The sequence below is a fragment of the Centruroides vittatus genome, unplaced genomic scaffold, assembly GCF_030686945.1.
Source record: "Centruroides vittatus isolate TY-2023 unplaced genomic scaffold, ASM3068694v2 scaffold_769, whole genome shotgun sequence".
Taxonomy (NCBI): Eukaryota; Metazoa; Arthropoda; class Arachnida; order Scorpiones; family Buthidae; genus Centruroides; species Centruroides vittatus.
Genome location: NW_027122717.1, coordinates 1,338,315 through 1,361,716, shown reverse-complemented (window position 1 = coordinate 1,361,716; position 23,402 = coordinate 1,338,315). Strand labels below are relative to the sequence as shown.

The 23,402-nt window shown below is 30.5% G+C and overlaps 1 protein-coding gene across 2 annotated transcripts in view; it reads right to left on the bottom strand.

Annotated features, from left to right (window-relative positions):
• Positions 1-192: 192 nt before the first annotated feature.
• Positions 193-23,402, bottom strand: part of LOC136989867 (uncharacterized) — a 77,218-nt gene continuing 54,008 nt past the window's right edge. Inside the window, exons 9-12 of one of the 2 annotated variants that reach the window (XM_067288153.1) lie at positions 22,775-22,885; positions 13,954-18,706; positions 6,682-6,810; positions 193-754 (exon numbers count right to left, since the gene is read on the bottom strand). In XM_067288153.1, the coding sequence (XP_067144254.1) occupies positions 629-754; positions 6,682-6,810; positions 13,954-18,706; positions 22,775-22,885 (5,119 nt within the window). In that variant the 3' untranslated portion in view covers positions 193-628. Of the gene's footprint in view, positions 755-6,681; positions 6,811-13,953; positions 18,707-22,774; positions 22,889-23,402 lie in introns of both variants that reach the window. The other variant, XM_067288152.1, reaches the window with a different exon arrangement.

The following is a 23,402-nucleotide window of genomic DNA, read 5'->3' as shown; positions in this document are numbered from 1 at the left end:
AAAATAAATGACAGACAATATTTACAAAAACTTTTATTTCTCATTTTTGCAAAGAATGAAGTACAGTAAAATCTTTTAATTTTACAAAACAATTTATGAAATATATTTAATTAGTTACAACTTTCTCTTGATGACGTGATAGAATATTTGTAATGTTGCCATTATCGTTTAAAAAGAAATTGATTTCAAGACTACCAAAAAAATAAATTTAACTTTATTCACTATTTTTCTTTACAATACTTCTTAAGTAAAAGCCAGAGCATTCCTGTCTTGTGCAACTGGAATTTAAATAGATTGATAGATACTTTTAATCACAATAGTGAGACCAAATAAAAAGGTTTGCACAATTCTAAACTATGTTATAGATAAAATACAACACCACGATTATTTTACACATCTTGATTATCCATAAGTCTTCATTCCCCTTGTTTTTTTTATACATTAATTTCTACTTAATGTAATAGTAGTATAGAATCTCATTTTGAGTAACTGTCCTTTCAAGAATGACAACTTGACGCCAAGCACGTCAAGTGTTTTGGAAAAACTGATTCCTGGCAGGCGGTCGAACCCAGGACAGGCATCTTGCCAGAATTATACGCGACTAAAAAACAAAACAAATTTAGAAAAATCACGATATCTTTGTTTTCTGCAGTTTTCCACTCTTCTTCTGCTGATGTTTGAATTTCTTTATGTATCCCTCAATTAATGTTTTAATTTTTACAGGATTTATATCACCAGATCTGTTATGACAAACCTGTTTTTGCAAAATTTGTAATTAGTAATTAAATACATTAAGACTTAATTTGAAAGTAATGCAACCATTTTATATTCATGAATATCATTTTGATTACAGTTTAGACATAGTATTTATAATGTATTCATGAGAAGTAATTCAAATCAATTTTATTAGAAATGACGTTTTAGCTGAAATATTAAACTGATCATTGCAAAATCAGTAAGCAGAGAGATTCTTAGTTTAAAAGTAAGGGTGATTTCAATAAGAAATTACATAATTAATCCAGTTTAAAGCATCAAAGTTTGAGACAGTAAAATGATTATATTATTTGTAAAGTTTACCTTTAACAATTTTTATTTTTCCTTACAATGAACTGCAACATCAGTGATTATGAAGTGTAGCTACTCAATTATCTTGTACAATATCCAAAAGTTAAAAATTCTAGTAACTTAAATACACATGCTGCAAAGTACTAAAATTTAAGCTAAGAACCAGGCTATTGAATAACAAGCTTATTTTATCATACCAATCAAGTGACAAAACGGTGTTACATTGATGTAAAAATATCACTTACATAAGAGGAAATACTATAATTTAATATTTATACAGAAGTTTTTTAAACAGTGCAGTGAGTTGGATGGAAAGTTGTAAGAAAAAATATTAAGGATTCTTCATTATTGCAACAAAAGTGTATGAAAATAAATTTTTTATCCAATTATAACTAAACTGTCCTATAAAATATGAAATGAAGTTCAATGAGCATGTATACATTTACATAGTTTTATTTCTGACTAATCTAGACTTATAGTTCTTGTCTGAAGTTCATTTAAATTACAACCATTGACAGAAAATAACAATGTATATTCAAACAGTAACTGAGTAAAATGGTTAACCTTCGTCTAGACCAGTGTCCTGCAACCTTTTTCTACTTGCAGCACATCCATAACACAACACACCAAAATGTTATTCCCCTCAAAAATGTATAATATGATACATAATGCCACTAACCTATTAACAGTAATTCTATTATTAAACAGACATCAACACCTGTGAGCAAATTTATTTTACATATAATTTCTTAGAACATAAAAATGTGTGGCTTGTAATAAAGAATAAGATGATTGTTTATTTCATCAGTGCTGCCATAGAGGATGAAATACAAGCATAAGAAACTCAACAACTGTGATAGAAATATATAAATAAAACTTGAAATTAACAAAATATGTAAAAGTTCACATTACACCAGTGTGCCACAGAAAACTGACAATAAAAGGTTAAAATATGAGTTTAACCACATATCATAGGAACTTAAATAATCCATCAAACTCAAAATTAACTTGCAAGCAATTTGGTTTAAATTTGGAAAAAAAAAAAATCGATGTATTCTTTACATGAAAACTAAATAGCAATTATTGTAATTCTGAGGCTGCCTGTACTGATTTGAAATGTTAAACAAGAAAAAAATTCATATAATTCTTTTAACTACCAATTTTTTGTAAAAATGTATTTGTGTCATCAGCTCTGAAATTGTTAGGTGTTGAGCCACTGTCAAACAAAAAAGGGTTTGACAATTACATTGACTATTGCAACAGAAGACACTAGTTCAATGTTCTAATTTTGTCATTCTTTACATAAATACAATAATTACACATAAAGCTGTATACAAATATTTTTAATTATTGAAACATTATAATTTATACACGAAAATATTTTGGAGGCTGTTGTACTGAGGCCAATTGCTCTTCAAATTATGAGGAGGAAGTATTGGGATTAGGATTAGGTTTGTTACAAGAAATGTGGAATCAGTAAGCAGTTATAATGTGTGTGATATAAATATTTCGTTACATTCATTGACAAAAGTGGTAATGCCTAGACATTGTGCGGGAATGCTAAATGCAATTAGATGCTACAAACTTAAACAGAGAAAAGGGTATTAGAAGATAATTGACAGTAAACATACTCTGCTGTTCTGTTGTCAATAGAATATATTGTTGTTTTAGTTTATATCAATGACCCATGTATTTGTCATGCAACTTAGAAAAATATGCCAGAACTCCTAGAGAAAATCCACATGCAAGACTAAACCTGTCCAACACCGATCAATTAGCCACCAGTGCATTAAGTCATTAATGTACAAATCCAAATATCACTGGAAAATTGTTAATTGATATTTATAATAAATTCAAGAACTACAGATTATGGCAGTGTTTTTCAACCTTTTTCATTGAGTGGCACCCGATTGAAAAATAAAAAATCGTGGCACCCTTGACCAGCGGCAGGTCTAGAATCTGAATAAGGGGAGGCTAATGGGGGGACAGATGAATTTTTTGCAAAAATAAATATTATGCACGACACTGGGGTGGGGTTCGGGGAGGGAACTCCCTCCCTGGGAAAAAAAATTTTAAAAACTGACAGTTTGAAGTAGCATTTTGATGCAAAAATAGTGTTTCTACATGTTTAAAATCAAAATTTAAGTCCATTGAACTTTGTCGAAATACTGACAATGAGTTATCTTGAACTACACTTAAGTAAATTTCCACGAAAATGCCTAAAGGTCCTAAACTTTGCGACACCCCAATCGTGGCGCCGCGGCACCTTGGTTGAAAAACACTGGATTATGGATTAATATATGAGAAATGCAATTGCTCAATCTGGCTCAACATGTGCAAACAGTTTTCGATGTATCAATGACAGGAATTTGTATCAGGAAACCCCATCCCAGCCAAGACTCATCTCGGGAAGTAAGGAAGCAAAAATCTGCTGTGCTTTCAATAATGCAGGGTGGAATACATGGCCTTACTACCAAGAATGTCATTCACATAAGAATTCTGATGGAAATGAGATCAAACAATTTGCAGATGAACCAATTGTGATAGCCAGAATGTTATTCAGCTTATGAGTTAGCAAAAACACTTTCTCAACCAAACAATTGCCGTAAATTAATTGGACTATAAATATGCTATTATTAATGATTACATACTAAGTACTCTGGTATTAGAGGTAGATATTAGGTGCCATCTCTTATCTAACTTAATAATTATAATTTTTAATGATTCTACATCAATTACTGAACCACTGGATAAACTATCAATCCTACCCATTTCTTCCTACCTGTCTCTCAAAAGTATTTTTCAAAATATTGCCAACTAATTTCTTTCCTTTAAGTATAGACCCTTTTCTAACTCAGTTATTAAATTTCCATTTATTGAGAAGACAATGTCACCTGAGACATTTTGACATTACAATCCATAAAAACTTTGTGAAACAAAACATCATTGCTGGCAAACTAATACCACATAAACAAAAATAGCTACTGGAAAAATAACTATTAAAAACAAAAACCTTAATAATTCCAGCATTAAAAATATTTAATAAAAACGTTTTTATTAAATATTTTTAATGCTGGAATTATTAAGGTTTTTGTTTTTACTAATACCACGTGTGTATTAAAATGACAGTATAGAAAAAACTGCCTCCTGAAGGTTTTATGATGTTAATAAAACAAGTACAGTACGTCAATCATGTAGATCGGTGATTCCCAAACTTTCAAGCCATCATTCCCTTGATTCCACAAAGTTATTTCCAATGTCCCCTAATCCATTTTACTTTATGTCAGAAAAGTTTGAAATATTCTTAGAAAAACTTTTCTGTGAAATGCATCCTTCATGTCCTTACCATTAAATGCAATGTTTCTTCTTACCTGTATTAAAAGAGGAAAGGGAACGGTTTTGTTAGTGCCCCCAACCTTCGCCTATGGTCACTGTTCAGTACTCTGCCTCTAGCATTCCCCTGCCATGCATTTGCTTCTTTTTGCCCAGTAAATTTAATCACCACCCACAATGGGATGATAACGCAGTGGAGATAACACTACCAACTCAGCTTCAGATTGGTTGGCTAACAGATCTAAAATTAAATTATAAGACAATGCAACTGTTGGAATCAAGAGAAACAAGCCTGGCCTAAGACTGTGTTGTGAGAAGCAAGCAAGAAGCATCGTTGTACATATTGTACATAGTCGTCAAATAAATAGACTTAATCTGAGTTCAAGGAGTCATAAGGTGTTCTTTCTGACAGATCACAAATTGGAATTGGAAGGCACAATCTGAAATTTACTGGCATAATTTCTTGACAGGTAGTCATAGTTTTTGGAAAATGCATAATGCACTTGCATGATCTCATATGATTTCTTGGGATAAAACATTTTTCATTTTTCTGACAATCAGCTGAAGTTGATGGATAGATAGCTTGAAGTAATTATCCACTTCCATATGAGTGTGACCTTTATGAATTACAGTTACTCAAAAATAATTTGTTTTTCAATAGCTGGGTATGACAAGGATTTGCCAAAGTCTTGTTTCAATTTTGATAACCACATACATCTGAAATAAGTTACTTGTCTGTATTGGTCAGGAATTACCAAGATAGTCAACAATGCATGACCTAATTTAATTGGATGTGACTTTGCCATTGGCCTCATGCCACACACACACACAGCCTTATCATTCAAGCAAAAGAAAGAATTGTACACTTGCAATTTCTGCTTTTAACAAGTACACAGCAGATGCATCAAGGTTTGGACATAATAAGACACTTTGCATATCCATTTCAAATATCAGTTTCTCATCTGACAATGATGTCTTTGCAGCTGCTGCTGCTTCGTTTTAACATGATACTAATTTCTCTCTCAAATTTTTGGTTTCATTACTAAAACATGTATCACAACAATCTTTTCCTTGGTTTTTTGTACATCAAATTTTCTTCTCTTTCAAGCAACTGAGAACAGGCTTATCACATTGAGAACACCATATTTTGAAAAGTTAAAGTATTTATGTACTCATTAACTTTGAAGACAGATTAATATTTATATCCTGTATGTGAAGAGGGGTTAAACCAGAATCCCCCATCCTTACATCAATCAATCCTCATAATTAGGACAAACTACATCAATCATTAGTAAAACATAAATAAATATAAAAAGACAAGACATGAAAATAAAGCAAACAAGTTATTGATAAGATGAATATGTGTACTTCAAATGTGTATTAGATCTGAGTAGTCAATTTATTAAACTGAACAAAGAATTGTAAAACTAATAGTGTGTGCTGGTTGTTAGACAATTTCAAAAATTTATAATATCTTTAGGAAGCTAAATAATTATAGATTTTGAAACAAAGGTTTTTTACTTTCTAAAATCTATAAGAGTTTATTTCACTCTTCCATGATTGTTTCATCTATATTAATACTCTTAAAATTCTGTTTCTAGCATTATCTTACAAAGGAAAACATGAAGGAATGCTTTAAGCTTAAAGCACATTTATAAAAGGTATAGTACATATTAATAAAGAATTTATACAAAACAATGGAAACTGAATTATGAGATGGTTTTGCAAAAAATGTATTCGATTTTGAATAAATTAATTTATTGATTTGTTGTGAAACCGTGTTGTATTGTCTTAGAAGTGTTGAACACAAGATTGTGTTAATAGCAATCACATGGCTTTTATACAAATCAACAATAACCATTGTTATAGAAACGGTGAATACCACCAGAAAGAAGAGAAAATTTGCGTATGAACTAAATAAAGGTGGAAAAAGCCATGTGTTTGTTATTAACACGATCTTGTGTTCAACACTTCTAAATTAATTTATGTTCAAATACAGTAATTGTATTACAGTATTTATAATTCATGAAACTAAATGCACAGTGCTTGATGTTCTACCAAAAACACAAAAATGAGTTTCTGGATTATCAAAATTTCAAAAGATGCTGGTCCCAGCAAATTCAGATAAAAAGTTTCCATTGTATATTTTATTTCTAAGATGCTAATGACTGAGTATGATAAGAATTTCATATTATGTAGATGATTTGTACTGTATACTGAAAAATTTTCAGTTACTTTAATAAGTTGCATTACTTTCATATAATTTAAAAATTAATAATTTACCTTTGGTACTGATTTTCTCATTATTTCTTTATATTCTTCTTTATCTATTTCTCGCCTGCTATAATAAGGTTTCAAAGCAAGTTTTACTTCTTCAACAACTCTTTCCTGTCGGTTTAATTTCTTTAAAAACTGTAAAGAATAATTATTTATAAAATATATTTCATAATTTAATATAAATATTTTAATTTCTATGATTAACACACATTTTATTTTGTAATGAGAAAATTCAATATAGCCAATAAATTCCTACTTAAATTCAATTTATCAAAGTTGGTTTATTAATGAAGATGTGAAACAAATTAAATTCTGCCAGACTTAAAATTATTCATATTAATTAAAATATTCAAATGAGTTAAACTTTAGAACAGTGATTCTCAATCTTTTTTGCTAATGGCCCCTTCTGATCTTAATTTACCTTGATGACCCTGTTTAATTTCTCTTTCACTGAAGATTTTTGTTTAAAATGGTGCATTACTACTGTCTGCAATTCCTCATCACTGTCAAGTGTCTTCCTCAAAAGGCTTTTTTTAAATCTGAAAACAAACAATAGTTTGACATGGCCAAATCTGGCTGTAATGTGGGCGATTGAGCTGCACAAAGCCACAATCCCAAACAGCAGCTTGAGCAAATGAGCAATGCAAACAAGACGCATGATTTTTGTTGTCATGTAACAAATTCATTTCTCTTGTTAATTTTCCTTGTCATTTTTCACATATCTTTGCATTAAACTGATGTAACAACATTGAATAATATATTGCATTTACAGTAGTATTTCTTTCTTTAAAGTCCACCATTAATATGCCTTACAGTCTCAAAAAATGGTTGCCGGCCATGACCTTCTTAGTTAATGGTGACACTTCAGCCTTTTTTTGGGCTCCTTCCAATAGTCTTTGCCACTCTACTGACTCCATTTTGGAAAAGGAGTCATAAAAAAGGACCATAGTTTCATCTCCATAAAAACAGATTTTAAAAAATCAACTTCACTTGCTTCATTGAGGTCCAAAGTTGACTGTGCACTGTCTACACATTGCTAACACTGTCAGCAGAAAAAGTTTGGGAACCCGTCTTGTGCTGACTTTGCTCATGCGTAGATGCTCATGAAGTATATCCCAAATACTTGTATCCAATAAGTATCATTGCTGCTATTTCTTTCACTTTCAGCCAGCAATCTGAAAGAACCAACTCCTCCACCATGCTAATTTTTCCAATGTTACTGCATCTACTGTACAATTAGATCTCATTTCATCTTCAAGGAATTCTTGTCCTAATCAAAAACATTTAGTTCATTCTTTGATGGTGGTATATGATAGCAAAGCTTCTCCATACACATGATATAGACATGGGTACTTTGTCTTCTTTCGTAAAAAAATTTAATGACAGGGCTTAAAGCAGTCGTGGCAATAAAAAAAAGTGAGAAAAGAGAGTTCACACTGAAAAAAAGCTAAAAAAGCTAATAGTGTTAAAATGAACGAAAACAGGCGTTATTGAAAAAACACACACAAACGCGCACACATTTTGTATCAATAACATTGCATATGATATTAGATTGATTATTAAGTGGACTGATAAGATTAAATATGAAAATAGTTAGGCTGAGTTTATACTCCAGAAAAGTGACCAGTAAGACTGCATTAAGCCAGAACAGGCCCACATTAAGTTTTCATGTGCCCCGTACAGAATTCCCACTGTTACACAGCAAAGCAAATGGAATAGTAACCTAACTACCAGAATGTATTTCCATATAACATGCCAAATTTCAAATGCCATTTATTTCAAGGTACATTTTTTGATTTCTTCATAAAAAAAATGTAATTAAAGAAGAAAAAAAAACAACTTCTGGCAGAATCAGTGGGTTGCATGTTCATTATATAGTAGGGGTGGGCAAGCAAAAGTTCAGTGGGAGCCAAAATGTAGGTTTTGCAAAATGCATGGGAGCCGCAGTTCTGTACTTTTTTATTCTGTACTGCAGTTCTGTACCTCGATTTTATTATATAATATAAAACAAGTATTGAATTTTTTTAATAAACATATTTTCACAAAATTGTGGAATAAAACTGTAAAAATAATAATAAAAAGCAGAAATTAACACTTTCACCAAGAGCCACATAAAACTCAAAAAGAGCCGCATGCGGCTCTCGGAGTCACATTTGCCCATGTCTGTTATATAGCAATACCACTAGTAATTGTGACCCAATCATTTATTTGGTAATTTTATCAATATTTTTTAAATGATTAAAAATAAAATTACAGAATTCATTACTGGTAATACTAGTCTCCAAATCTATTCCCCTGAATACAATAAAACAATTTGTTAGTCATTCGACCCACAACTGACAGAGAAGAGAGTTTATGAAAACAATGTAATTAAACATTTAGCAGTTTGTTGTCCTTCACAGTGGGGAACCGGCAGAGTCTATTACTTTCACGGGAGAAAATATACAAAGCTTTCTACTACCCTGAAGTTGAAAAATAATACAATCCCATGAAATTTAACAAATCTGACATTAATAAGTAAATGATGAAATTATTTACAGAAAGTTGATATTTGATAAGTTTAGTTTTTTGCTGTTATAGATCAAATTACAGAAATTATAAATAAAAATCTCATTTTAAAAAAATTAAAATCATAAAATTTCGCTTACAAAAGATCGAGATGGAACGCACGCTTTTTATTTTTATAACCACTTTGTTTTATTAGACACAGATATTATTCCTATATAGATTTATTAATTATAATAAACATACATTATGTATAAAATTACATTAAAATAACACTGTAATTAACATCTGAAATGAAAAAGTAATTGAATCGAGTCTCGCCTCCATATTAATTAACATGCATTGGTGTAGCCAGAGTTTGTTATGGGGGCCTAGTAGAGGCTGTAATTTTCTGGGGAGGGGCACCAAGTTAACTGTGGGGGGCCGGGCTGTAATTTTCTGAGGAGAGGCACCAGGTTAACTGGAGGGGGCGTGCCCACCCATGCCCCTTCCTGGCTACGCCCATGTTAACGCACCACAGTAATTAATTGATCACGTTGCATCAAATTAAATAATTTATAAAAATTAAAATAATAAATACGTTTATAAAATAATTGGCTGTATCTGTTCGCAATGATAATGTAAAACACACTGTACTTACAGTTTAGCATTTCCGATGTTTAATTTATTTTTGAATTTTAAAATATAAGAAAAACAATTTTTTAAATAAAGTTTTACGCATTTATATCTGCAACTTTAGATAATACAAAAATATAAAAATCCATCAAAACTGTTAATTAATAATAATTAAAATTGAGAAAAAATATAAGTTTCTTTTGAGGTAAGGAAACTTGTAAAAAGTCAGGTACGCGGTCACGTGACGCCCGTCTCCCCACTTTGCGTAACCAAACGGTCGAGGTTGAAATAAAACCCCAGCAGAAGTAAAAATGAACATCGGTGCGTGTATAGGACAATAAACTTGAACAGGAGCGAAGATGAGACATGACACCATGTAATTTATGCTAATTACTTTCTAATATTAAAATATTAAAATCTTCAATAAATTATAATTAAATTAATTTTTTGACTGAGTTCGACTAGAAGCATATCGAAAAGCTAGATTAAAGTGAAAATAGCGATTTTTCGACGCTAAATATTTACAAATTAATTTTTTAATTTGGTGTCAGAGTGACCGCAGCTGTTCGAATGCGCATGCGCGTGACGAGTTTTATAGTTTCTGTCGAAATGGAAAATGAAGGACACCGTTAGAATGCAGAAAACCATGGTGCATACTTAATATATAAGCACCCACTTAAAACCAAACTTTTGTCTTTGTCTAAAGATTGTCTCTACAGAAGTTATTAATATTTAGGGTATTAGTTTAAAATCTTGTATTTCCTGGCACGAGATTCGCTCGATCTTTAATTTTACAGAGTGCTAGAAAGATACCAGCTTTGAAACGAGTGTCCTACAACGTTTTATTTAATAATAAGGCCGCGTTTCTTTATGCAGCGAGAATGTAGCGAAATGACGTCGCGAGCAATGTTGGCCAATTAGAAACCAGTTTCAGTGTGTTCGCTGTAAAGCACTTCTCGAGCGCTGCATAAAGAAATGCGGGGTTACAGTAGAAATCAAATTTATTTTCGCTCAACAATCATCATTTTCGGTTTTTCTACGGTAGTCAAAATGAATAATGTCATCGTTTAAGCTAAAGAATAGCAGGCGGGTGGGAAGAAGTTTGCTTAGCAACTTACTTCAGAAAGTATTGGGTTCTAAACAATTTTCCGTTGCTAAAACATGAGTTTCTACTGTTAGTATTAAATAAAATCTATTTCTTTCTTTTGTCCACTGCACTTAAATAAATACAAATGCTAAAAATAATGCTGTATAAAAATCACTCTTAACACCGAACTAGAAGTGTACTTATGTCTTAATGCAACGTGATTATATCGAAGCGCCGCGGAGATCAGTATTTCACAAGGATACAAGCAAGGAGAACCCACGTGCAAATTCCTACAGCTTGTGCAGAATATCAAGCTTTGGAAAGCTCCTCGTTTTGTTAGTCTATATAAATGTAGTACACTACATGTGTATACGACAATGCCTTATCATGTCGCGCACGATACATAAGGCATACGGGCACGTGCCGGTCAGTATTTCGCTCCTGAGCGCATTTATGAAAAAAAAATTCACATGGAAAGTGAAAAAAGCTAAAAAAGTGCGTTTTTCTCAGAAAAAGCTAAAAAAGAGAGGAGCTATGAAAAAAAGCTAAAAAAGAGAGTCACTTTAAGCCCTGTAATGACTGCCCGATATTCTAGTTTAATTAATATTTGCTATTCTGTCGTAGACAGAAGTCCACTATGAAACACTTTTTGATACTATAGCCATTAAATTTTCCTCAAACACTAATAAGACATTAATCTTTTATATACTTGTCTTGAGATGTCTTCCAGTCATGTACAGTAGGTTAGGTTGGAAATTTATGGAACTTCCTATGTAAATGTTTCTTTTTGTATGTTTAAATACTCAATGATAGATTCTGAGCAAATATTCAAATATTAAAAACACAATATACTATATACAAAGTGTCCCGTAAGTCTAACCATAAGAGTTATGTTAATCTTTGTTTAATCTTTTACAGGTAAAGCATGATGCTGAGTAAGGAGGAATGAATTCAAGTTATTTTGATGATGTGGACCCACAATCATCACAAAGTTGGCGAAGAGTTTAACAGGATGCATCATACTTTCCACCAATCAGACACAGCAATCTGGATGCAGCCTGTTAAACTCTTCAGCAGCTTTGTGCTGACTATGGGTCCCCATCATCAAAATAACTAATTTGTTCCTCCTTGTTCAGCACAATACTTCATCTGTAAAAGAATAAACAAAGATTAATGCAGTAAAAACATGTAAACAGATAATAAAAATATCTTCTTTACTCGCCATGTCCAATCATCAGGAACAAACTATTTTGCCCCAGCAGAGACGACCTTTCTTTAGAGGCTACGCCTCTGCCAAATTATGTAAAACAATCTAAAATGTTCACAGGTGACAATCCCTTCACAATTAAAAATGTTGTTACTACTGTATTTCCACCAGCCCTATTTTACAAAGAAATCTTATATTTTTAATTGTGAAGGGATTGTCACCTGTGGACATTTTAGACTGTTTTACATAATTTGGCAGAGGCATAGCCTCTAAAGAAAGGTTGTCTCTGCTGTGGAGAATAGTTTGTTCCTGGTGATTGGACATGGTGAGTAAAGAAGATATTCTTATTATCTGTTTACGTGTTTTTACATTGTTACTACTGTATTTCCACCAGCCCTATTTTACAAAGAATAAAAAAAGATTAATGCAATTCCTATTGTTCCAGACTTACAGGACGCACTGTATACTTTCTGAATATGCCAACTGTTTTTAGAAAAGTGCATTAACAAGTTTTAAGTTTAAATATATACAAAAAAAGCTGATAATTTATAGATAATAAAGCATCTATAAACTTTTATTGTGTGAAAACCTAGGGACCAATTTTTTGGTTAAACAGAAAATTTTAAAATTTTGTTAAACAGGAAACATTTATGTTAATCACAGACAAACTTTTTTTTTTTGACTTTAAAAGAGGTTCCTGAGATATGCTGACTTTGATATTAACTCCACAAGGAAGTTCCTTGTTTCTCTCCTAAGGTGACTTGAATAGCCCCAAATGATTGGTCGGACAAATACCCTATAAATGGGATCAATGCCAACAACACCACCAATGATTTGAAAACATAACTTCCAGGAAAGTTGGTGTCCAAATAAAAAGGAGTTTTCCCACCAAATACAGAAAAATGCCGCCAGCCCCATCAATGACTCAGAAGAAAAGAAATAAGGTATTGCATTTTTCTCAAACCTATAAACTCTCTTCAATTTTAGATACATTTGATATGTTGATAAAAAAATATATATACATATAGTAGATTTATTCTATAAGATCCTTGATATTTTAGAGATTGTTTAACATTTGTGTTGTGTTTATATTTATCATTTTTGAAGGTACTTATATATTATTGAATTTAAATAAATATGTTTATATATGATAAAAATGTTTCCGGTCTAGTTCTATTGTCTTATTCATGAAAGATTTCAAATCTTTCCTGGATTCATAAGCCACTTGGATCGGTATAATTTTCAAAATATTGCAAGTTAGTACATGATTTTTCCCTTCTATCCAAACTGGTGTCAGGCTCCTGAAGTAGACAAAGATTTTGCGATCTCTCAACCAGTCATCTTAACATAAAAGTCTTAACCATCCTGATTATAGTGAGTGGGATCTCACAATTGCAATTGGAAATATGTACAGTATATAAAAAATTTTGTTCTAAAACTTTACACTAAAGATAATGTTAAACTTTACTTTACTTAGAAGATAATGGGAGAACACAAGACAAAAAAATTTTTTTTAGAAAATTGAAAACTTAACTTTTGTTTGAGAATTAAACTTTAAAATAGCAATTATTAGGAATAAAATTTAATGTCATAATTTTTTGGATATCAATACAATTCAGATAAGGCTAATAAAGGCTAGATAATTTAAGAAGTAAAAATGTCAGCCTGCTACTCATGACATACTATATTTAAGCCTAAGCCTGAATTTCAGAAAATTCTCTAAATTGTACTGGGTAAGGTCCTGCTCATCAACCCTGGTCATCCTCATTGTAGACCAAAAGAACTCATGATAGATATACAAAATAGATCCATTTACTTCCCATAGTGTAAGAATTAAAATATATATTATAAAAGTAAAACTTACTTTTTCTTTAACTTGCATCTCTACAGCACTACTAGGCAAATCTTCCAGTATAGTCAATTGTGACTCATCCATTCTGATCATTATTTCTTTCTTCTCGGATGATTTTGAATCTTTCTTGGGAGGAGCACTTGATTTAGTTGTTTCCGATCTACTATGCCTAACTTTCGTAGTTTCAGATCTGTTAACCAGTTTAGAACGTTTGGCATTGCTCCCAGATGCTTCTAATTTATTTGCTATTTTTTTATTTATTCTATCTAAAGCATTAATAACAGTTTTAGAAAGCAAATGAGATTGTTTGACTTTTTCAGTTAGAATTTTCATTTTATCATGATGTCTTTTCTCAGCTGACGGCAACTGAGAACGAGTTTTAGAACTAGATGCTAGCATATCAAACTTGTTTTTTGTAGGAGAAGGCTGTAAATTAGTTTTGATCACAGTGGGAGAATTATATGGCGAATCTACTTCCATATCGACAACTTCTGTGACATCAGGTGTTGATTTTTTAGCACTAGATGATACATTTGGTGGTAGCTGTCCTTCAGAAAGGTGTACTTGATTTGGAAGGAACGGATGAATCAAATGTGACTGCTGATTAAGATTGACTGCAATTTGTGCATTAATGGGTGGTGGTACTCGAATATTGGGAATTGTTGGCATGAATTGAGTCATAACCTGACCTGTTGAATGTACATGTTGAGCCGGAACAAGTCTATTCATAGATGGTGGAATTATTGTACCAGCTGGCACAACATTTCCTTGAGATAAATGTGGTGGAATAAAATTTCCTTGCATAAGTGGTTGATTATTATGAGAATATATGTGAGTATTTCCAACATTCCAATTTTGAATATTAGGTAGGAGAGAATGTACAGTAGAATTAGATGCAAGATTAGATGACTGAGGAATATAATTTGGAGGTGGAATTTTAACATTTGGTAATGTAAATTGAGGTGTTTGAGAAGGGCATAATGAACTACAGGATACTGGAGTAGCAATTGGAATTATATCTGATGAATTCATATCTTTAATGTTTGTTTTATCTATTAAGCAACTCAATTTAGGATCTTTATCTTGAGGTGAATGATCCATTGGTTCTGGTTCAAGGGGAAGTGGTGGTAATTCAGGAGAAGGTGGAGGTTTAGGTTTGTTATCAGCAGAATAGTTATTTATTATGGATGGAGAGTCTTGTTGTAGAAATGGACTTCTGGTAGGAACACATGGATCATAACTATCATTTTCAGTTGGAGATGGAGGAGAAGGAAATAAAGGAGATCTTTGTTTCGGAGATTCATATGAAACTGCTGGACTAGCAGACATATTTTTATCATTGTATGGTGACAATACATCATTGCATAATTCTGATTCTTTCTCCAGATCTTGATCAGATATATCACTAATGGGAGAACCATTTCCTTCAAAATTATCTAAATTATTACTATCATCACAATCAGTATTACACTTACTGATATCTTGAGCTTGTATATTCTCTTCAGTTTCTTTCCATAACATTTCTCCTACATGAACTTTTTCTGTTGATTTCTTTCTTTCATAATTTTTTTGATGTTTCATAAAACTCATTTCACTTTCTTCTAAATCTGAAAAATGTTTCTGCTTACCATGCTTGCTATCTAACTTATCAGCTCTTTGATCAATTAAATATTTATCTTTTAACTTTGTCTTTTTTACATCCTTTTGAATATTTTTGATGTCATCTACATTAATTTGATCATGGTCTGTATTTCTATTAAAATTAACATTAATGATTATACTATCACCTTTTGCATATATTTCTTTAGATTCAATTGCTGTAACTTCAGGATAAGGTAGTCCATCCTTTCTTCTATGATCATAATAAAGATGACCTTCATCATCATGTCTTTTTTCGTGTTTATTTCCTTTTTTATCTATGGATTTCTCTGATTTTTCTTTCCGAATTTCTTTTTTATCAATATCGGTCTTTTTACTTTTTCGATCTTTCTGTTTAGAATGTTCTCTTTCACGAGAATGATGAACATGAGTGTGTTTTTCTTGAAATTTATCTTTTTCACTTTTATGGTCTTTGTTCTCTCTATGTTTGTGTTTATGTTTATCTCTGTGATTTTTCTCATCTCTATAAGACTTTTCATAAAATTTCTCTTTCAATTCTTTTTTATCGTCAAACTTATCAATCTTCCATTCTCTTTCTAATTTTTTTTCAGACTTATCGTGAGAATTATCTTTTGACTTTTCCCTTCTGTCTTTCACACGTTCATGGTCTGTTTTCTCTCTCCACTTATCATTTTCTGATCTTTTATATTTATCATCCTTTCTTCTTGTGTCTTCCTCTTTTTTAGATTTTTCTTCATCTTTTTTAAGTTTCTGTTTAATTTCTCTTTCACGAAACAACAATTTATTGTCTTTAGGTCGACCATCTCTATAACTTCTTTCTCTTGTACTCCTCGATAGCTTTTTCCAACTGATTTCATTGTTTCCAGAATCAACTCTACTCAGCACACTTGTTCTTTTTGGATCTACATTTGTTTCTTCAGGGATGTCAGTTTTATTTTCCCTCTTAATCTTTGGAATTCTTGGTAAATCAGAAATATTGATTCTTGGAGCATGATCACCATAATCCTCTAATTCTTCTTGATGGGTTGAATCTCTATGGTGTAGCTTTCGACTTCTACTTCTATGAGTTATGATAGGCACTTCTTCAACAATTTCTCCTTCTTCTCTTTCATCTTCATATGAATGAGATTTTGTTCCAGTATAATCTTTTATACCATGATAAATCATATCATCCTGTTTATCTTTATCTTGAACTTGTTCAGAGTACTCACTTCCAAACAGCTTTGCTACTCTCTCTTCAACTTCTTCAAACTGTTTTTCACTCACTTCATAATGATGAGAAGTATCATCCAATTTTTCATCATATACTTGATCAATTTCCCAGTCGTCACTCCCATCTTTAAATTTTGTATCATCACTTCCATCTTCAGAAATATCTTCAACATCTTCTGCTGGTAAAATGGAATGTGTTGTGGTTTTAGAGGTATTCTCATTTTCCTCAATATTTTCCTTATTGAGTTTTTCATTAATTGTCAAGCATTTATTTTCATCAGAGTTAAGGAAAGATTCATTATTTTTATAATTGACTAACTCTGATTTAAATTTGCAATCAAGTTTACTATCTTTCACATTATTTATATTGTCATCCTGACTTTCATTTTCACCATCCTCAATATTTATTTTATTAGCAATCATACTTTGATTGTTATTTTCAGGACTTTTACAAAAGGAATTAAATTCAGATAAACTATCACTTTGATTAACGTCCAAATCTCTTTTACTGAGATCTTGATTATCTGTCGTGTCACTTATGTCTAAACATTTTTTGATTGCATAATAATCATCTCCATTGCTGATGCTTTCGTCACTTTCGTCTATCCTACTATCAATTAAGTGGCTACTTTCTTCACATCTTGTTAAAATATTTAAATTTTTGGAAAAATTATTACTCTCTGGAAGAAAGTTGACTTTGTTTAAGCTGTCAAACTCCTGATATTCTACTTCAGAACACTTTTTCTCAGTTACTTCTCCACTTACAGATAAGCTATCTTCTTCATGTAGTTTATGAATTTGTTCATTTGTAACAGAAGACAAGCTATCTTCCACACTGATTTGTTCATTACTTATAGAAGATAAACTTTCTTCTTCATTAATTTTATTAATTTCTTCATTATTTACTGAAGGTAAGTTCACTTCTAGATCTGGTTTCTGAGTCTTATCATTACTTAATAATAAATTATTGTCAGTTTCAATTTTATTAGATTTTTCATCATCTTCTTCCAAAGAAGCATATTCATGTTCCATATTTTCAAGTGGTTCATCATCATTGATTGTTTCATCATCGTCGTCATCATCATTCAAAATCTCTTCTGATGAAACATTTCCACTATTTGGAGAGTCATAATTTTTATCTTCACAAACATTTTGGGATGGGAAGTTTGTAATTTTAGAAAATTCACAGTTCTCAATATTGGTGTTACTACATCCTGATGTTTCAAATTTCAACTTATTTTGTTTTATTATAAAATTATTTTGACTATTTTCTTCTTCTGGGCTGCATCTGCTGTTATCTTCATTCCATTCAACACTTTGACTATCTTCTTCTTTTGCATCTTCATCAATTATAAGTTCATTTTCACTGGAATCTCTATCATCCTCCATATTATCAAGTTGTAAATCACATCTATAAACATTTGCAATACTACATTGCTCATTAGTGGAAACATCTATTTCATCATCAATGATATCATCTCCTAAAGATTCTATATCACTATAAATATCTACTTCATCTTCGCTCTGAGATTTTGCATCTTTCGATCTTATTGACTGATGATATTCTTTCTTCTTATCTCCACAAATGCTTGAATGATGTCCAGACCGCTGATCTTCATAACAGTTTCCAGAATGGCTTGCATTTGTGACAGAGTCTCTATTTGCTTGATAAGTTCCATACCATTGATTAAGCCTTGGCTCAGATCTAGATGATTCAGATGAACAAGATGGTATAGTTTTACTTTTGTCAGTCGAAGTAGATTGTTGCAAAGGATTCTGCGGTCTTTGTTGAGTATATTCAGAAGATTTCAATGTTAAAGAACCATCTTTCTCTATTTTAATGTTTTGAGAATTTGAATGCAACAAAGATTGTGTTTGGAGAATCTCATTTAAAATATTTTGATGACTGACTTGAGGTGAAGGCACTCTGATCCTATAAAATTAAAGCTTTTTAAATATAATATTCAAAATAATTCATTACTATTTTTTCAATCTAAAAATACTCATTCAAATCTTTGATTATTACAAATGTATAATTATGTTTCAAGAAACACTTATAAAAACACACATATTTAATAAATTATGTATGTAATCAAAATTGCAATCATATTAAAATATTATTACATTTTAAATATATCCAAAGAGATTATCATTTTCTCCACAAATTAATTTATATTAATAAAAATAATTTACTGATAATAAGATTAGAATTCATAATAACACTGTAAATAAATCATTTTATTTTTGATAGTTTTGAGTTACATAAAATTCATCTTCAAAAGTTAAAACAACTATCATGCAAAAGTATTTATGAACTTTGGCTGGTATTGCCATGTAGAAAAACCAACTGAAAATATAATTAATAGCAGTAAAGAATACACCTTTGAAGCTCCAGCAAAATGCAGATTTATTTAGAACAAACATTTTCAATCATTTTTAAAAGCCTTCCTTGGATTATTCTTAATCAAACATCATATACACAAAAGAACACCTTTTTATATTCAGCAGTTATCAGGAACTGGTGTTTGCTTTCAAATGCAGATATTGTTAAAAGAAACTATAGAAGAATATTGTTTCTTAAGTAAAAAGGAAATACTAGAGAAACAATATATGAAGAATCTGAAAACAATTGAAGCATGTGGTTTTTAAAATGCATTAGTAGGAAATACAAAATTCAGGAACAGTAATAATGAACATTTTCATGACACTGCTAAAATCAGACTATGTAGTTGATGTAATTGGGACTGAAAAAATCTGTACATCACTTCTTGAAATAAATTTTAAAGTTAAAAATAAGAAGTAGAAAAAAGAATTTTCAAATTTTTTCAATATGTCAATTAATATAAATTTGATTTTATCATTATAAATTAATGATTTAGGTAGAGGAAAATCAGTGTTGCAGTTCTTCTGTATCATTAAAGCTATTTTTATTTTGTTTTTGTTCCATAAAAACTGAATTTGTTTGCTTTTATTAGAAAATTGTAGTTTTAGATAACAGAGTTGCTAATGAATTTGATGTTCTGCTTTCAAATGTGATGAATACTGTTTAGTTGAACATCTCCCAAAGATGAATTTAAAGGATAAAAACATTGAGTCCTTGTTTTTTATACATCATAATAATATTCCAAATAAAACATTGCTTTGATGAGTTTAATATTTTATTTAAATAACATCAGCTTTAATCACAATTGATTCCAGTTATATATTTGTTTTTTACTGCTAAATTAAAGACAATAGTCCTATATCATATAAAAATAAACTATTATTTCCAATAACTTATAAAATAGGACAATAAATGCAGATTAAAAAAAAAATTAAAAATATATGTCATTTTCCAAAGATGTAAGGATTATAGATATTATATCTTCAATACAGGTTCTGAAGTTCAGCCAAAAACAGCCATAATTTCATTTTCTTTATTTACATAAAAATTTGAACTTATGCATTACAGCATTGAACAGATAGTAAAATTGTAATAGAAAAAGTAATATACTTGTTGACAAAAATATAATAGTACTCAAAAAAAATACTTTGATTTACATGAAAATTAATATGTTAAGTTCATTAAAGTTACATTTGCAATTGATAAAATTTGCATAACAATATGAGTGACAACCATTGCAAATACATGTAACCATTTTCATTATAAAAAGTCCAGTATTCTATAATGTACACTTTTGTTTACATTATAAAACTGAGACTATCATTCAAAATGGTGATAATTCATAACAACCAAATTAATTTTTTTCTTCTAATAAAATAACTATATTAAAACTGAATTTAAAAATAAAAATTTTTCAAGAAACAATCACTTCCAAAAACAACTTTTAGAGGTGAGTTAGGATATATAACTACTAGCACATAAAAAGAAAACTTTTATTTAAACTTCAGTATTATGTGTTACCTCCAAATGCATTTTGCCTTGGTTACTAAACCAATGCTTTTCTGTGAGGAATTACACAAGATCATGAGGCTTGTTAAATGACATCTCTACAAAATCAGTGATCTTATTTAATTCTTCACTGAAGAGGCCTTGGCTTAGTAAAAATGGCAAAATGCATTTGGAGGGAACACATAATATTGAAGTTTAAATAAAAGTTTTCTTTTTATGTGCTAGTAGTTATATATCCTAACTCACCTCTATAACCTAACTCACCTAACTCACTCTCTGGTTTTGGGAGAGATTGATTCTTGAAAAATTTTTATTTTTAAAAAAATTCAGAATTCAGTTTTAATAAAATTTATACTGGTCCATTCAAAAAATTATATTTTATAATTTTTATTTATTATCTTGTTTAAAAAAATTATAAATCATAGTCTTTTATGTCTCATTAATTTACATAGTAATAAGATCAGGAATAAGATCAACTGTAGTAGTTGAAGATATTGTAACATTATTATTAATTTTAATGATGATAACTTCTTGTCAATGTAACAAATACTTATAACATTTGTATTAGTGTTCAAAAAGTATTGAAATGGTTCAGTAAAATGCAAGATCTGTATTTATTCATCAAAATTTATTTAATTCCCTTCAAAGTAATCCCATTCCATTCCAATGTTTTATTTATGCCAATGTTTTTCCAATCATCAAAACATGCTTTAAAGTCATTTTCATGAAACCACTTCAGGACTCACAGCAAATTTTGTTTTATGGTATCAATCAACTCAAAACAGTTATCATGAAGTGAAAATTTTAGTTGAGGAAACAAGGAAAAGTCACATGGTAACATATCAGGTGATTATTGAATTTGAGGATCCATATTTGTCAAATTTTTTACCAAATTATGAGCAAGTGCATTATCACAGTGCAAAAATCCACAAGTTTATTGCCACAAATCTAGCCATTTCCTACAAACTGATTCACCCAAATAATGTAAACTGCTCAAATAATATTCTTCGTTGACAGTTTGGTCAGTCAAAAGGAATTTGTGATGCACAATACCACAACAATCAACCTTGGTTTTTGACTAACTTTGGTGTGGTGTTTTTGGTCTTGCTTCACTTTTCAGTGCCATTCACTTGATTGTTGAGCTGTTTCAGTATCAAAAGCATAGATCCATGTTTCATCACCTGTAATGTTGCATTTTAAGAAAGATTCATCTTGAGAAAGCATTTCCTCAGCCACTTGAATAAGTTTTTTTTTTTTTTTTTTTTTTTTGAAAAAGTTCAACAACCACTTGAGAAGCGATGTGCCACAGGCCCAAATAATTTTTCAAAATTGTTTGAAAAGATCCAAATGATAGTGGAGCATGTTCAATAATGTCCCTAATTGTTAAACGATGATCACTGAACACCTCTTACTTGAGGGTTATGTTTTTCATCATTTGAAGTGGTCAATCTACCAGAGCATAGTTCATCTTAGATGTGTTCTCTGCCTTCCTTGAACATCTTGTATCATTCAAAAACTCTTGTTTTTGATAGACTATAATCACCAAAGGCATTTTTGCAACATTTCCAACATTTTTGTAATAGTAATTCCATTGCAAAAATAAAATTTAATGTACACTCTTTGTTCAATTTGCTCTTTGCACCACATTTCAGAAAATCACCAGCACAAAAATTCTTCACACACAAAAATAACCATTTATTTGCAAACAAAAACAGATGATGACATACGGATTACTGCTAGATGTTGATAAAAGTCATACCAAACAACAAAAAAAAAAAAAAAAAATTGCCACAGCCTCCTCTTGCAAGTGCACAGTAAATGAACTATTCCAGATACTTTTTGAACAGTTGTATATTCTCATTATGTTTTATAATTATTATAAATATTCAAACTCACAATTAAGCTAAATCTCTACTTCTGCATAATAAAGTGTATAAAACGTTATAATTTTATGAAATGGTTAATCATATATCAGATTACTATAACAATTGATTGATTATTCAAGAAGTTGTTAATGATTTATGTATACATTACACAAAACTGAGGTCTAACCTTATTGTAATTCTTAGGTTCAAAAAAGTTATTCAAAACTGAAAAAAATTGTAATACCTTAATCTTGATGAAGATTTTGCAGGAGAAGAATTAATATGTGGCATAGTTTGTCTATTATTATACGATGTGCAACCATGAGTACTATCAAATAAATAACTCTCGTCACTGCTACTGTTGAAAATAAAAAATAAAAAGTTACATTAAATTCATATGAAATTAGATTAATATTATTTATAAAAACATATCTGATATTAACAATTACTTCCTAACAAATTTCATTAAATATTATTTTTTATTCAACAAAAAATAAAATTTTGAAACTCAAAAATTATTGACAATTATTAGTAACATAAATTACCATTCAAGAATTTCCTGTGAGTTTTAGGGAAGTATATGAACATGCAAAAACAGACAATGGAATATTTCCTATGTTTTGTGCTAGTACACCTTTCCTATAGATGGACTTATCAAACTGGATAGCCATGGGACAGAATGACCTTGGGAAAGAATTTTCTTCCATGTACAGTCAAACCTGTTTTTATGCGGTCTTTTTTTGTGCGATTTTTTATTTGTGCGGTATAGTTGGCGACTAGTCTCGTGCAATTTGTCATGTCTCACGTTGACTTATTATAGCTAAATAAACTTATTATAGCATAAATGAACTTATTATAGTAATATTATTGCA